Source organism: Panthera pardus, unplaced genomic scaffold, assembly GCF_024362965.1.
Source record: "Panthera pardus isolate Hobbes unplaced genomic scaffold, ASM2436296v1 HiC_scaffold_25, whole genome shotgun sequence".
In the NCBI taxonomy this organism is placed as follows: Eukaryota; Metazoa; Chordata; class Mammalia; order Carnivora; family Felidae; genus Panthera; species Panthera pardus.
In genome coordinates this window covers 469,935-485,920 of record NW_026526821.1, presented here as the reverse complement: position 1 = coordinate 485,920, position 15,986 = coordinate 469,935, and the positions used below count along the sequence as shown (strand labels likewise).

Sequence of the window (15,986 nt, the reverse complement as noted above, 5' to 3'; positions counted from 1 at the left end):
ATAAGCACAGAAAAGGAATTCTGGTTGGTTGGGTCACGTTGGGGTTGAGGGCCTGCTTGGATGTGTGGGGGACGCGATCAGCAGGTTATTGGAAATGGGAGGTGGGAACCTGGGCAGAGGGAGGTCTGATGCTCTGGTGAGTCTCTCAAGGAGAATGTGGGGCCTTGGTAACCTCCTCAGGGTAGGTCAGAAGCTTTCTGTCCCGAAGAGAACAGACTAGTAACGTTGGCGAGCACAGCGTGCTTGGTTCCTTACTGCCTGGCGCTTTGGTGCCTTCCCAGAGATGTGAGAAAAAGAGGGGTTATTAAGCGGGGGCTCTGGAGGGAGAACAAAGGAACAAGTTCGCCTGGATAAATGGGTGTCTTGGGGTCTCCTGCAGTGCCACTGGCTTCACCACCCGGTCAGACATTGGGCCCGCCCGGGACGCAAATGACCCTGTGGATGACCGCCACGCGCCCCCGGGCAAGAGGACCGTCGGGGACCAGATGAAGAAAAGCCAAGCTGCGGATGATGACGATGAGGATCTGAATGACACCAACTACGATGAGGTGACTTGTGGCGCGCTCCCAGCCAGTCCCCAGAAGGGCCGACCAGCTTCTTGACCCCGTGTGCCCTTGGCATCTCTGGCGACGGGCTCAGAGAGGCCAGTACAGCTAGCACCTCTGCTGTGCCCAGGGTACCTTCAGCAGAGGGCAGGAAGGGAGCAGGACAGACAAAGATACGTGCACTGTTGTCTCTTCAGAAGAGATGTACTAGCCCTGGGGTTTTGTCTTGGCTTGTTTTTAATAATTAAAATTCCAGGTGGAATCGGTGATGATTCTCTATTTTGTTTCAGTGCATACTCTCTTAGTTAGTTAGTATTTGGCCAGTTGAGGTTTTCTTCATGTGTGTTCTAACAGGTGGCATTTTTACTCAGAGGAAAAGATTTTAAAAATTTCAATTCTGAAATGATTAAAAAAAAATTTTTTTTTAACGTTTATTCATTTTTGAGAGAGAGAGAGAGAGAGAGAGGGCGTGAGCAGGGGAGGGGCAGAGAGAGAGGGAGACACAGAATCCGAAGCAGGCTCCAGCCTCCGAGCTGTCGGCACAGAGCCCGACATGGGGCTCGAACCCACAGACCGCGAGATCATGACCTGAGCTGAAGTCGGACGCTCAACCGACTGAGCCACCCAGGCGCCCCAATTCTGAAATGATTTTAAACTTCCAGGGAACTTGCAAAAATCGCGTGGAAAATGCCTTCACTAGCTTCTCCTCATCTCATGTGACCTTAGTACAGTTATTGAAACCAGGAAACTAACATTGACACAACACTGTTGGCTGTGTGCCTAACCCGTAGGCCTCATTTGCGTTCCATCCGTTTTCCCCTGGTGTCTTTTTCTGGTGCACCCAGTCCAGGACTCTGCACTGCACTGGATGTGTCTCTTGGTCCCTTCCCATCTGGGTAGCTCCTTTATCTTTCATGCCCATGATACTTGTGAGCAGTACAGATGACTGACTTTATTTTCCCTCAGTTTGGGATTGTCGGATTGAGAAAAATTGTTTAACAAACGTTTTACAGCTAGAGGTGTTCTCTGTTTCTGCTTGTGGGGATTGTGTTGGGGGTGAAGCTGACCCTCTAAGTATGTTGTTGTGTCCTTAGTTTAACGGTTATGCTGGGAGCCTCTTCTCCAGTGGGCCCTACGAAAAAGATGACGAGGAAGCGGATGCTATTTATGCCGCTCTGGATAAAAGGATGGATGAGAGAAGAAAAGAAAGGAGGTAATGTAAATTTCTGCCCTTTACACTGTATTTACCCAACTCTTTTTCTCCTTCCTTTTTTCTTTCTCTTGCTATTAATTCTATTTATTTTAATAGTTTATTTATTTTGAGAGATAGAGAGAATGTGCATGCGTGAATTGGGAGAATGACAGAGAGAGGGGGGAGAGAGAATCCCTGGCAGGCTGTGAACTGTCAAGAGCAGAGCCCAATGCAGGGCTCGGACCCATGAACCGTGAGATTATGACCCGAGCCAAAGTTGGGCGCTCCACCAACTGAGCCTCCCAGGTGCTGCATTAAGATTGTATTGTATTTATTTTTTGACGTTTGTTTATTTTTGAGAGAGAGAGAGAGTGCAAGTGGAGGAAGGGCAGAGAGGGAGACACAGAATCCAAAGCAGGCTCCAGGCTCCCTGCTGTCAGCACAGCTGGAGCCCACAAACTGTGAGATCATGACCTGAGCTGAAGTTGGATGCTTAACCGACTAGCCACCCAGGCACTAATCTCTCTACCCGTGGGGTTTGAACTCACACCCAAAATCAGGAGTCATATGCTCAGTGATTGAGCCAGTCAGGTGCCCCTGTATTTACCTAACTTTAAAGAGATATTTGCTTTGACTTACTTCAGATGTGGAGAAAAGTTGCAAGAGCAATGCACGTGTCTGCTCAGCTCTGAGGCCACCTGGATCTTAATTTATGGCAGCCACACTTGGATAAGTGCCAGGCTGTTGGAGAGTAGTCTTAGGGCTGGGGACTGGAGTGGAGAGCTTAAGAACTCTATTGTTTTCCAGAAATCCACAGAATTTGAGGGATTGTTTTGATCACACGTCAGGATTACTGCCTTTGAGAGGGGTGTAGTGATGTTAGTTGATATTTATTAAGTAATTTGGAAGTTAGCTGAAGATGACAGATGAATATGTAAGTCCTTGTAGGCAGGGGCTGTGGCTTGAGAATCTTGGCCCACACGACAGCGCTGGGACTGCATTGGGACTGTGGAGAGTCAGGCTGGGCTGGTGGGGTAGGTGACGGTGAGCCTGGAGGGAGCAGGTGCACTCTTTCTTTGGGGGCCTGTTGAAGAGAAGATGTGGTTTCTCTGTGGGTTCTCAGGTGGTGTCTTGCCCTGAACTTTGGTTTAGCAAATCTGTTCGTTGATGTTACTTCAGTCTCCATTTGATATGGCAGCTTTCTGAATTCCCCGACCTTGTTTCTGGGGAAATTAAAACAAAGTGAATGCATAATCTTTTAAACCATAATAAGTTATATTGTTTTATAAGCTTTTTATGATTTGTAAAACAAATTTTAAAAATGAAACAAGTTACAAATAAGAAAGCTGTGGGGCGCCTGGGTGGCTCAGTCGGTTAAGCGGCCGACTTCAGCTCAGGTCATGATCTCGCGGTCCGTGAGTTCAAGCCCCGCGTCGGGCTCTGTGCTGACAGCTCAGAGCCTGGAGCCTGTTTCCGATTCTGTGTCTCCCTCTCTCTGACCCTCCCCCGTTCATGCTCTGTCTCTCTCTGTCTCAAAAAAATAAATAAACGTTAAAAAAAAAAAAAAAAGAAAGCTGTAATTTTTTTTACTACTGAAAGAATGTGTTTTCATTATAGAATATTGGGACAGTGAGACCAAGTATAGATAAAAGGGTTATATTTAGTCATAAGTCCAGAAAGTGGTAGTTAACCTTGCTTCTTACACATGCAATTTAGTAACTTCCCATAATGTGTGTAGAGTTTTCATTTTGGAAGGGCGAAATACAGTTGCTCAGGGCTTTTTGTAACGCTTGTTATTTGTTATTACATAGACGTGCGTTATTTTGTATACCTCTAATAATTAAGTATGTGTGGTTTTGCACATTAAAGAAGGTTGAATTTCAGTCTTCTAGAATTCACTTAAAAAACTGGGGGACATGGATACGTGTAGAAAGTCATCTCATTAAGTGGTTTTGGAAAAATGCTTGACTTTTAAAACTTCTGTTAGGAGTACTTTTTACGATACAAACCAGTGGGACAGTGCAGCCGACCGGATGCCCTCATGTAGTCTCAGCCCTGGCTACACAGCTTGTACATTCGCTTCTCCCACATCTGCTGGTGGTCTTTGCTGGGTCGTGTCAGGGTCAGTTTATCCTCTGCACTGGTGCAGCACCTTTATTGCCCCAGCAGCATGAACCCCAAAGCTTTATTCCAATGACTACCTGACAGCCAGTCCATATCTGTATTTTCTTAAGAAAAAAGTTTTTTAATGTTTACTCATTTACTTATTATTTTTAACATTTATTCATTTTTGAGAGTCAGAGGGAGAGCATGAGCAGAGGAGCGGGGGGGGGGGGAGGAGAGAGAGAGAGAGAGAGAGACAGACAGAATCTGAAGCAGGCTGCAGGCTCTGAGCTGTTTGTTAGCACAGAGCCCGATGCGGGGCTCAAACCCACAAATTGCGAGACCATTACCTGAGCTAAAGTCAGATGCTCAACCGACTGAGCCACCCAGGCGCCCCAGTGTTTATTTATTTTTGATAGAGACAGAGTGTGAGCAGGGGAGGGGCAGAGAGAGGGAGGGACAGAGAATCCGAAGCAGGCTCCAGGCTCCAAGCTGTCGGCAAGCACAGAGCCTGACACGGGGCTCAAACTCAACAACCGTGAGATCTTGAGCTGAGCTGAAATCGGACGCTTAACTAACTGAGCCACCCAGGCACCCACATATTTTTCTGCTGGTCTCCAGAACATAGTAGAACTGCTCTTTTCCAAACCAAGATACAATTAAAACCACTCCTCATTTCCTGTCTCTTAAGTCTGTCCCCTTACCCTGCCTTTTTAAAGTTTTTGTGCCATTGGCTTTTTGAAGAGATCAGTTGTTTGGTGGCAGGGCGTGAGTTATGGAGTGGCTGCCCATCTCCTCCGGTGTCCTTAACCTGCTCACAGTATTATTCCCTGTGGAGTGGGAATGGGATCCTGAGGCTGCATTAAAATCAGGTAAAACGAGTTTGACCAGAAAAGCTGATAGGGGCAGCTTCTCCCCTATGTGTGTTGCTTCTCATTAGGAGCCATGAGGACTAACTGTCTTCAGCTTATGGGGAGGTGCTCGTCTTTTCCAAGCGCGTCATTTGTCATAACACATTCCCGTGCCCGGTGTTTTCCTCTTTACCTTATGAAGAAAACGTAAATCTCAATGTTAGGAAGTATTAGTTACGTGGGTCCCATTAACTCTTGTTTAACTTGGTTGATGCTTTGTTATAGTAACCCATAGATTTCTTCTCAGTGCCTAGACCTGGTCCTAGACCACCAGAACCTGGTAGCTCTCTGTCCCTGAAGGCCAGTTGCATGGATTGATGAGACAGCCCATTAGTTCTGGCACATGGAGCAGAAAGCTGTCTTTAGAGGTGCACTGACTGCTTGGAAGGGAGGGAAGCAGTGACAGGCTGAGAGTCAGGTGAGCAACTAGGACAGTGGTTCAGTTTTCATAGGATGGATCTACCTTTGGGATTTTGTAGAATTTTAAAGGTGTAAATGCACTCATATCCAAAATCGAGTATTTTTATCAGGGTAAGATAACCTGCCCCCTGCCCCTTTTTTTTAAGTTTATTTATTTTGAGAGAGGGAGCAGGGAGAGAGCATGTGCACTTGAGCTCATGGGGGAGGGACAGTGAGAGAGAGAGAGAGAGAGAGAGAGAGAGAGAGAGAGAGAATCCTAAGCAGGCTTTGTGCTGTCAGTGCAAAGCCTGATGTGGGGTTGGATCTCATGAGCCACGCATGGGATCATGACCTGAGCTGAAATCAAGAGTTAGATGCTTAACCGAATCATCCAGGCACCCCCAACTTACTTTTATTTTAGTGAATTTCTGCCTGTTTTCATTTGGTAAATAATTGAGTCAATATAATTATGGACGTATCCATTGATACTTTAAAGTATATTTGATTTAGCTGCTGAGTGTGTAGAATTATTCTTTTGGTGACTTAATGAAGAATAATAAAATGATTTCGTTTCAGAATTGACATCCAGTATTTCTCTTTTTTTGAGAGAGAGTGTGCATGTGCGAACGTGGGGGAAGGGGCAGAGGGAGAGGGAGAGAGAGAATCTTAATCAGACTCCATACCCAGTACAGAGCCTTATGCAGGCCTCAGTCTCATGATCCTGGGATCATGACCTGAGCTGAAATCGAGAGTAGGATGCTTAACCAACTGAGCCACCCAGGTGCCCTGATGTCGAGTATTTCTAATGGATGCACACATTTTACTTCCTAGGGAGCAAAGAGAGAAAGAAGAAATTGAGAAGTACCGAATGGAACGGCCCAAAATCCAACAACAATTCTCAGATCTGAAAGTAAGTGGATGGATGGCGTGCACTTTCTCATGCATCTAAGTTACCCAGCAGAGAATGGGGTAGGATTGATGAGACTTTACTAACTTTGCTCTTTTTAAATTTTTTATCTTTTTAAATATTTACTTATTTATTTTGAAAGAGTGCGAGTGAGCATGAGCAGGCGAGGGGGAGAGAAAGGGGGAGAGAAAATCCTAAGCAGGCTCTGTGCTCAGTGAGGAGTCCGACACGGGGCTCCATCCCATAACCATGGGATCGTGACCTGAGCCAAAATCGAGAGTTGAGTGTGCAACTGACTGAGCCACCCAGGTGCCCCAGCTTGCTCTTTATTAAATTCATGTGATAGGAGAAGGTCCCTGCTTTAGTGTTTAATTTTATGTATATGTGTGCAAAGAAAAAGTTCTTTCTCCCTCTGCTGAAAAAAATGGGACTTGTGAGCTTATTTTCTTAGTAACTTTAATTCTGTTTGTGCATAAGGTTCTCCACACAGTCCTCTGGGCTTTGACAGAACAATTTACATTTGAGTGAAATAGAGTAGATCCAAGACATTGAATTTTCTGAGTGAAGTAGATAATCTCTGCATCAAAATTCTTTCTAAACCATGATGATTTGGGGACCAGGGGTCAGGAAGAACATAGTTTTTCATGTGCACATGAAAGTCTACCAGAGGATTCACGTTTTTCGGGGGTCGAATGTCTCCAGAGGAAGTTGGCAGAAGTCACAGAAGAAGAGTGGCTGAGCATTCCCGAGGTTGGTGATGCCAGAAACAAACGCCAGCGGAACCCGCGCTATGAGAAGCTGACTCCCGTTCCCGACAGTTTCTTCGCCAAACATTTACAGACTGGAGAGAACCATACTTCAGTGGATCCTCGACAAACTGTGAGCATCTGAAGAGAAGGCGACTAGGTCTTTAGCCTCGTTAGAGAGATCAGTAGTGGGAGCCATGGGTGGTGTTAGAGTAAGTGCTTCTGTGGTTCAGAAGCTGAACTGTGGCTGAGTCTGTACAGCTGCGTGTGTATCAGGCTCCCCTGGAAAGATTTCAGGGTGATGGGATTCTTGTGCGTGAAAATGCAACCCAGTGTTTTTTGTCCTCTCCCCCTCCTCCCCCAGCAATTTGGAGGTCTTAACACACCCTATCCAGGTGGACTGAACACCCCATACCCAGGTGGAATGACACCTGGATTGATGACACCTGGCACAGGTGAGCTGGACATGAGGAAGATCGGCCAAGCGAGGAATACTTTGATGGACATGAGGCTGAGCCAGGTGAGTCTGTGTCGCGTGGCATCTTCCTACGATGTAGAAATTGCTTTCTGATGGTCAAACTAACATAAGTTAGTGAAAAGTGCATATTTTGAAGTGCTTTGTCACAGGATACGCAGACCTGTGACGATGTAGTGTCCTGGCAGGACCCTGCGTCCAGGCGGCCTGTGCGTCTGCCTACAGGGCATGCACAGGTGTGGTGCGGTCAGCGGCAGAGGCCGGGCCGCGCGGCGCTCCTGTTCCCTCCCGGGGAGCTGAGGGTGGTCGCAGGTGACAGAGGGCTGCCTGACAGACCGAACGAAGGCACTCATGTCAAGCTGCGCGCTCTCTGTCAGTGCGGCTCGGTCCTTCCACCTTTATGCAGAAATTAAGTGCGGGTGTACATCCGCAGTGGAGTATCACTCAGCCGTACTAAAGAGGGAGAGCTGGTCATTTACAGCAACGTGGGTGGGCTCAGAAGATACTGTGCTAAAAGCAGTAAGTCAGACAGAAAAAGACAAATGCCAGATGATCTCATTTATACGTGGAATTGAAAAAACAACCAACCAAAAAATGGACTCTTCAATACAGAGAACAAACTGGTGGTCGCCAGAGGGAGGAGGGAGGGTAGGTGAAATAGATAAATGGGGCTTAAGAGGTACAAACCTCCTATTGTAAAACAAGTCACCGTGGTGAAAAGTACAGCGTAGGGAATCGTCAGGAAAGTCGAGGCAGCGTTGTACGGTGGGTGACCGCATCGTGGTGAGCCCCGGGTGACGTATGGAGTTGTCGGCTCAGCATTATACACCTGTTACACTTCGCATGGTAATTCTGCTTCAATAAAAAAAGTTAAACGTGCGTATTTTCTGCCTGCACTTGAGTAAATTTGTCAGTGCTCTAGAAAACCCAGGTGAGGTGCAAAAACCTTTCTAATTACGACATGCACATCGGAAACCACGAAGAGAAATATTTCCAATTTGATGACGTACCAACGATAAACTTTTGCATGATAGAAAGGACTGTAAATTCACAAGAATGCACGATGTGGGAAGAAGAACCCTCACGTGCTCGACTGCCTGTGTGGCACGTGTGACCTTCCACGGTGCAGCCTCACACGGATGCACCTGCACATTCCTGGGAGGCGTCCGGGCCTACGCCCTCACACCACCAGTGGATGACGTGGGCTGTGGCTGGAAGTGGCAAAGCAGTGTAGTGAACATCTCAGCCGTGACTGTTTGATGCAGCGAGAAACTTTCAGGTTTTCAGGGAACTTTTACTGTACTTGAGCTTTTTCCGGTGAGCAAGTATTTTACAATACAAATCAGCTTACACATCTAAAAAATTACACGTTTTTATGTTCCTGGATGTGTACCTACTCTATACTTCATAAATTGGGAAGTAGTTCACTGTTTATGGGTATCGTGATTGAATCTTTGAGGGACTTTGTGGGGTTTCATCATTATTATTATTTTTTTGCTGTTACAAACCATGCTTTGGTGAGCTTGTGTGTGTATCTTTAAAATGGACTTGCGGGTTTTTTTCACCTAAGTGCTAAGCCGTCTCTCCGGCACACACAGCAGAGGCAGAGCTTTTGTGAGCAGAGGCTGGCTGCGCCGGCTGGGGGCGGGGCACGCATCGCCTCTGTGGTCACCGTCGCCGTCTCCGTCTCCGTCTCCGACTGGAGAGGCAAACCCCCTGCGGCCAGCCAGCCTCCGTCTCGCTTCCGTTCTTGCCGGTGGCGTGGCGGCATCTTCTCCCGCGCGTCTCCTGTCCCAGCAGTGCCGTCAGCGCTGCTTCTGGCGCCTGCTTTGTCCGTTTCCCTCTTGTCTCGACACTGCTCTGACGTAAGTCATCATCCCTGTTGTGTGCGTCTTCAGGAGTTGTTTCTCTTCTAGGGTTTTTTATGGAATGCAGAGTGATTTCTTAAAAATCCTTTATGGTAACTTTTTTGTGGTAAAATATATGTGATAAAACCTACCATTTTAATGATTTTTCTTAACGTTTATTTTTGAAGGAGAGAGAGACAGAGTGAGCAGGGGAGGGGCAGAGAGAGAGGGAGGCGCAGAATCCGAAGCAGGCTCCAGGCTCCGAGCCGTCAGCACAGAGCCCGAGGTGGGACTCGAACCCACAAACTGTGAGATCATGACCCGAGCCGAAGTCGGACGCTGAACCGACTGAGCCTCCCAGGCGCCCCCGTACTTAAGTGTACAGACAGTGGTGTTGAGTGCGTTCGTGTTGTTACGTGACTGTCACTGCCGCCCGACTCCAGAACTTCTTCATCTTCCCAAACTGAAGCTCTGTCCGCATCGATGCTAATTTCCCAGTTTCCGCCTCCAGCCCCTATTAACTTCTTTTCTTTCTGTCTCTACGAATTTGACTTGACTCTTGCACGTACCCTCACGTGAGTGGATTCGCACAGCATCTGTCCTTTTGTGACTGGCTTTATTTCCATTAGAGTGACGTTCTCAAGGCTCATCCCAACTGTGGCGTGTGTCGGTACCTCTTTTCTTTTTCAAGCTGAAAAACACTCCGTCGTGTGTGTGTATAGATCCCATTTTGTCTGTTCTTTCGACAGACGCGTGGGTCGCTTCCACCTTTCGGCCATTGTGACCCTTGCTGCTGCGGACACGGGTGTGCAGGTAGCGGTTTGAGTCCCTGCTTCCGAGTTCCTTTGGGTGTAAACCCAGAAGTGGGTTGGTGGATCATGTGGTGACTCTTTGTTTACTTCTTTGAGCAGCTCTGCCTAAGGGTTGCAGTTTCTCCCCATCCTGGACGTTTGATATTTTCGGATATCCTGGTAATAGCCGTCGTAACAGGTGTGGAGTACTGTCTCGTCGCTGTGGTTTTCATTTATGTTTCCCTGATGAACGTTGAGTGTCTTTCCATGTGGAGAAATGTCTTCTCATGTCTTTTCCTTGGAGAAAAGTCTACTCAAGTCCTTTACCCATTTTTTTGGTGTTATGGTTTTATTGACACAAATACAACGTGCACATAACCTGTCTGTTCATTTTGTTTGCTGCACAGCCTGGCTTGAGATTGGTGAGTCTCATGGCCGGCGGGGCTGCGCTTTCCACGGTGGTTTTGTGGTTCCTGGAGGGACCCTGTGAGCGGTCTCTGCATAGTAAGACCTGTTGCACATCAGCAACGCTTCAAGCTCCTTGACATCGTGGACGAGGAACTTCCGGAAGCCACTGGGGAGCGTGTGCTTTGTTTTCTTGTTGCTCCCGTAACCGGTGCTGGCCATCAGGATCTGGCCCTTGAACCTTCCGTGCACTCTATTTTCCGTGCCTCTGGGTTTCTGCCAGTTGAGTTTAATTTGACATATGGGTCTGACTGGTGCTGGATGAACTTCTTGGTTCCCTTTCTGACGGTGCTGTGCTTCACCTGAGGTCTGAAGGCGGCCACGATGCCGGGGAGCGACAGCACCGAGGACGAGCTGCCCGTTTTTTTTCAAGAGCAGTTTTAGATTTCACACCGGAGTTGCGAGAAAAAGACAGATTTCCCGTATGCCCTCTGCCGCCACACGTGCGTAGCCTCTTCTATTGCCAGCATTCCCATCTGAGCGGGCCAGTCTTTAAAGTTAACGAACCTGCATTTACAAATCATCATCCAAACCTGTAGTTGGTATTAGGGTTCACTCTTGGTGTTGTGCGTTTTATGGATTCGGACAAACGTATAATAACGTGTATCCACCATTGCATAGTTGACTCTTGAACAACGCAAGGGTTAGAGGCAGTGACTCCCTGCTCAGTTGGAAATCCGTGTGTAACTTTTTACTCCCCAGAAACTTAACTGCTAAAGCCTATTGTTGACTGGAAGCCTTACTGATCACTAACTGTTGATTAACGCCTATTTTCTACATTGTATGTATCATGAACTGTATCCTCACGATAAAGGGAGCTCAAGAAAAAACATTATTTAGAAAGTCGTAAGAGAAAATACATTTACAGTATTATCCTGTATTGAAGAAAATCCTTGTAGACCCATGTAATTCAGCCATGTTGTTCAAGGGTCAGTTATTATATCACTAAAAAGAGGTTCACTGCCTTTTAAGAGATTTAAAAATTCCCCTGATAAGCTCTGCCAGCTCATTCCTCCCTGCCTCTCCACCTGTAGCAATCACTGAACCTTTTATTGTCTTCATAGTTCTGCCTTTTCCAGAATGCCATATGGTTGGAACCATTCAGTGTGTAGCTTTCTCAGATTGGCTTCTTTCAGTTAGTAACACGCATTTAAATTTCTTCCGTGTCCTTTCTGTTATTTTTTTTAAATTCACATTAGCTTAAAAACATTTTTTTGATGTTTTGTTTATTTTTGGGAGTGAGAGTACAAGCGGGGGAGGGGCAGAGGGAGGGGGACAGAAGATCTGAAGCGGGCTCTACGCTGACAGCAGCAAGCTTGATGTGGGGCTTGACTCATGTGAGGTCATGACCTGAGCCAGTGTCGGGCATCGCACCGACTGAGCCACCAAGCGACCCAGGCACCCCTCACGTTAGCTTTAATTGTAATAAGATTTGGCATCTTTTTGCATGCTTAGTGGCTATTTCTTTTTAAAAAATGCTTTTAATTGAAGTGTGGCTGACACACAATGTTACATTAATTTCAAGTGTGCTTCTTTATGTCCTTTCATGGCTTCACAGCTCATTTCTTTCTGTCACTGAGCACTGCTCGTTTTCTGGACCTATTTTATCCATCATCTACTGAAGGACATCTTGATTGCGTCTAAGTTTTGGCAGTTTTTTTTGTTTTGTTTGTTTTTTTTGTTTTATTTTTTTTCAACGTTTATTTTTGAGACAGGGAGAGACACAGCATGAACAGGGGAGGGTCAGAGAGAGGGAGACACAGAATCTGAAGCAGGCTCCAGGCTCTGAGCTGTCAGCACAGAGCCCGACGCGGGGCTCGAACTCACGGACTGCGAGATCATGACCTGAGCCGAAGTCGGCCGCTTAACCGACTGAGCCACCCAGGCGTCCCAGTTTTGGCAGTTTTGAATAAAGCTGCTGTAAACGTTCGTGTGCAGTTTTGTGTGTGTGCACGTGTAATTTTTTAACTCTGGGTAAATACCAAAGACTGTGACTATTGGATTATATGGTAAGAATATGTTTAGTTTTGTAAGAGACCAACGAACTGTCTCCCAAAGTGGCTGCACCGTTTGGCATGCCCGCCGGCAACGAATGAGAGCTCCCGCCGCCCCACACCCTCACCGGCGTGTGGTGTCAGTGTTCTGGAAATTGCTCGTTCTAAGAGGTGTGTAGCAGTATCTTGTTTTCATTTGCATTTCTCTGGTGACATATGATGTGGAGCATCTTTTCATATTTATATTTGTCATCTGTGTATCTTTGGTGAAGGGTCTGTTAGGGTCTTTGGCCCAGTTTTTAATTGGATTCTTTTCAGATTATTGAGTTTCAGTTGCTCTTTCTATGTTTTGGATACACGTCCTTTATCAGATTTGTCTTTTTGAGTATTTGTTCCCAGTCTGCGGCTTGTTTTTTTATTCCCTTGACAATGCCTTTTTATTAAATTTATTTTTAAAATTTACATCCAAGTTAGTTAGCATCTAGTGCAACAATGATTTCAGGAGTAGATTCCTTAGTGCCCCTGACCCATTTAGCCCATCCCCCCTCCCACACCCCCTCCAGTAACCCTCAGTTTGTTCTCCATATTTGTGAGTCTCTTCTGTTTTGTCCCCCTCCCTGTTTCTATATTATTTTTGTTTTCCTCCCTTATGTTCATCTGTTTTTTCTCTTAAAGTCCTCATGTGAGTGAAGTCATACAATTTTTGTCTTTCTCTGACTGATTTCGCTTAGCATAATCCCCTCCAGTTCTATCCACGTAGTTGCGAATGGCAAGATTTCATTCTTTTTGATTGCCGAGTAATACTCCATTGCATATATACACCATGGCTTTATCCATTCATCCATTGATGGACATTTGGGCTCTTTCCATACTTGGGCTGTTGTCAATAGTGCTGCTATAAACATTAGGGTGCATTGTCCCTTCAAAATAGCACAGCTGCATCCCTTGGATAAATACCTAGCAGTGCAATTGCTGGGTCGTAGGGTAGTTCTGTTTTTTATTTTTTGAGGAACCGCCACACTGTTTTCTAGAGTGGCTGCACCAGCTTGCATTCCCACCAGCAGTGCAAGAGAGATCCCCTTTCTCCGCATCCTCACCAACATCTGTTGTTGCCGCCTGAGTTGTTAATGTTAGTCATTCTGACAGGGGTGAGGTGGTATCTCATTGCGGTTTTGATTTGTATTTCCCTGATGATAAATGACATTGAGCATCTTCTCATGTGTCCATTGGCCATCTGGATGTCTTCTTTGGAGAAGTGTCTGTTCATGTCTTTTGCCCATTTCTCCACTGGATTATTTGTGTTTTGGGTGTTGAGTTTGATAAGTTCTTTATAGATTTTGGATACTAACTCTTTATCTGATATGTCATTTGCAAATATCTTCTCCCATTCCTTCGGTTGCCGTTTAGTTTTACTGATTGTTTCCTTCGCTGTGCAGAAGCTTTTTATTTTGATGAGGTCCCAGTAGTTCATTTTTGCTTTTGTTTCCCTTGCCTCCAGAGACGTGTTGAGTAAGAAGTTGCTGCAGCCAAGATCAAAGAGGTTTTTGCCTGCTTTCTCCTCGAGGATTTTGATGGCTTCCTGTCTTACGTTTGGGTCTTTCATCCATTTTGAGTTTATTTTTGTGTCTGGTGTAAGAAAATGGTCCAGGTTCATTCTTCTGCATGTCGCTGTCCAGTTTTCCCAGCACCACTTGCTGAAGAGACTGTCTTTATTCCGTTGGATATTCTTTCCTGCTTTGCCAAAGATCAGTTGGCCATACGTTTGTGGGTCCATTTCTGGGTTCTCTATTCTGTTCCATTGATCTGAGTGTCTGTTTTTGTGCCAGACAATGCCTTTCACAGACAGAAATTTTTTAATATAATGAAGTCTAATTTATCAGTGCTTTCATGGATGGTGCCTTTGGTGTTGTGTCTAAAAAGTCCTCACCAAACCCCAGATCATCTACATTTTCTCCTATGCTACCATGTAAGAGTTTTATAGTTTCGTGTTTTATATTTAGGTTTGTATTCCATTTTGAATTAATTTTCGTGAGGGGTATAGAGTCTGTGTCTAGATTCATTTCTTTGCATGTGGATGTCCAGTGGGTTTAGTGCCATTTGTTGAGGAGACTGTTCTTGCTCCATTATGTTGCCTTTGCTCCTCTGTCAAAGATCAGTTGACTGTATTTCTGGGCTCTGTGCTCGCCCCCCACCCCTGCCCCAAAGTAAGCTCCACACCCGACATGTGGCTTGAACTCAACAACCCTGAGATCAAGAGTGCCATGCTCTACGGACTGAACTAGCCCCCTGGGCCCTGTTCTCTACCACTGATCCATTTGTCCATTTTTTCGACAGTACACACTCTCTTGGTTACTGTGGCTTTGCAGTGAGTCTGAAAGTTGGGTAGTATCAGCCCTCTGACCTCTTTCTTCTGCTTCAATATTGTGTTGGCCACTGCAGGCCTTTGTCTTTCTACATAAGCATTAGAATCAATGTGTTGATACTCATGGAATAACTGGTTGGGATTTTGATTGGGATTGCATTGAATCTATAGATCAAGGTGGGAAGAACTGATATCTTAATGATATTAAGTCTTTTTTTCAGGAACATGGAGAGTAGATGATACTTTTTTGTGTTTTTTTTTTTTTGGAATTAAAAAAAATTATTTTTAGCTTTTTTTTTTTTTTTTTTTGAGAGAGAGAGAGAGAGGGCACAAGCGAGTGAGGGGCAGAGAGAAAGAGAAAGAGAGAGAAAGAGAGAGAAGTGGGGCTCACCTGAAGCGAGGCTCGTGCTCACCCCAAGCAGCGCTGGAGCTCAGGAACCATGAGAGCCAAAGTCAGAAGCTTAATAGACTGAGCCACCCAGGCACCCGATACTTTGTTTTTAATTTCAGATTCCTTTTGTTCACTGCTGATATATGGGAAAGTGATTGACTTTTGTATGCAACCTTGTATCCTACACCCTTGCTATAATTGCTTATTAAGTCTGGGAATTTTTATGTTGATTCTTTGGATTTTCTACATACACAGTCATCTGCAAACAGAGCCTTATCTTTTCCATTCCAGTCTAGACCACTTTCCTCTTTCTCTTGTCTTGCTGAATTCACTTAGGACCCTCTGTCCACATTTCTTTTTTGTTGTTGTTGTTGTTGTTACTGTTTATCATGGTAATTTTAAGGTTCACAGAGAGAATTGTATAATGAACTGCTATTTGCTAATTTAAAGAAAGTTATTGAAATAATCTTTTTACTTTATAATTTCTAGGTTTTACTCATTCATAGGTAGACCTTACGTTTAGCTAGATTTTTTCCCCCTGGGGCTTTTATGATTTTTTTTTTTTTTTTAATAACTGTTTTATATATATGTGTGTGATCATCACAAACTGTTGTTTTGAGTTAGTGTTGTTTTTCTACCTTTATAGTGTCCGTATTCACTGGTGGTCAGGATTGTGGGAGGGGTCCTGGGGCTTCTGGGTACTTTGTTTTGGCGTCTTTGACTCCCCTCCAGTTCCTGTTTGACTTGTCCTGCCTTGCAGGTGTCTGACTCAGTGAGTGGGCAGACTGTGGTTGACCCCAAAGGCTATCTGACGGATTTAAACTCCATGATTCCGACCCACGGAGGGGACATCAAGTG

General features: G+C 45.5%; 1 protein-coding gene across 1 annotated transcript in view; it reads left to right on the top strand.

Moving 5' to 3' along the window:
• The window catches only part of PRPF6 (pre-mRNA processing factor 6), a 47,318-nt gene that overhangs the window by 1,973 nt on the left and 29,359 nt on the right, over positions 1 to 15,986 (top strand). The window contains exons 2-7 of the mRNA XM_019426236.2: positions 380 to 548; positions 1,640 to 1,758; positions 5,982 to 6,060; positions 6,760 to 6,936; positions 7,168 to 7,323; positions 15,889 to 15,983. Of these exons, the coding sequence (XP_019281781.1) occupies positions 380 to 548; positions 1,640 to 1,758; positions 5,982 to 6,060; positions 6,760 to 6,936; positions 7,168 to 7,323; positions 15,889 to 15,983 (795 nt within the window). The remainder of the gene's footprint in view (positions 1 to 379; positions 549 to 1,639; positions 1,759 to 5,981; positions 6,061 to 6,759; positions 6,937 to 7,167; positions 7,324 to 15,888; positions 15,984 to 15,986) is intronic.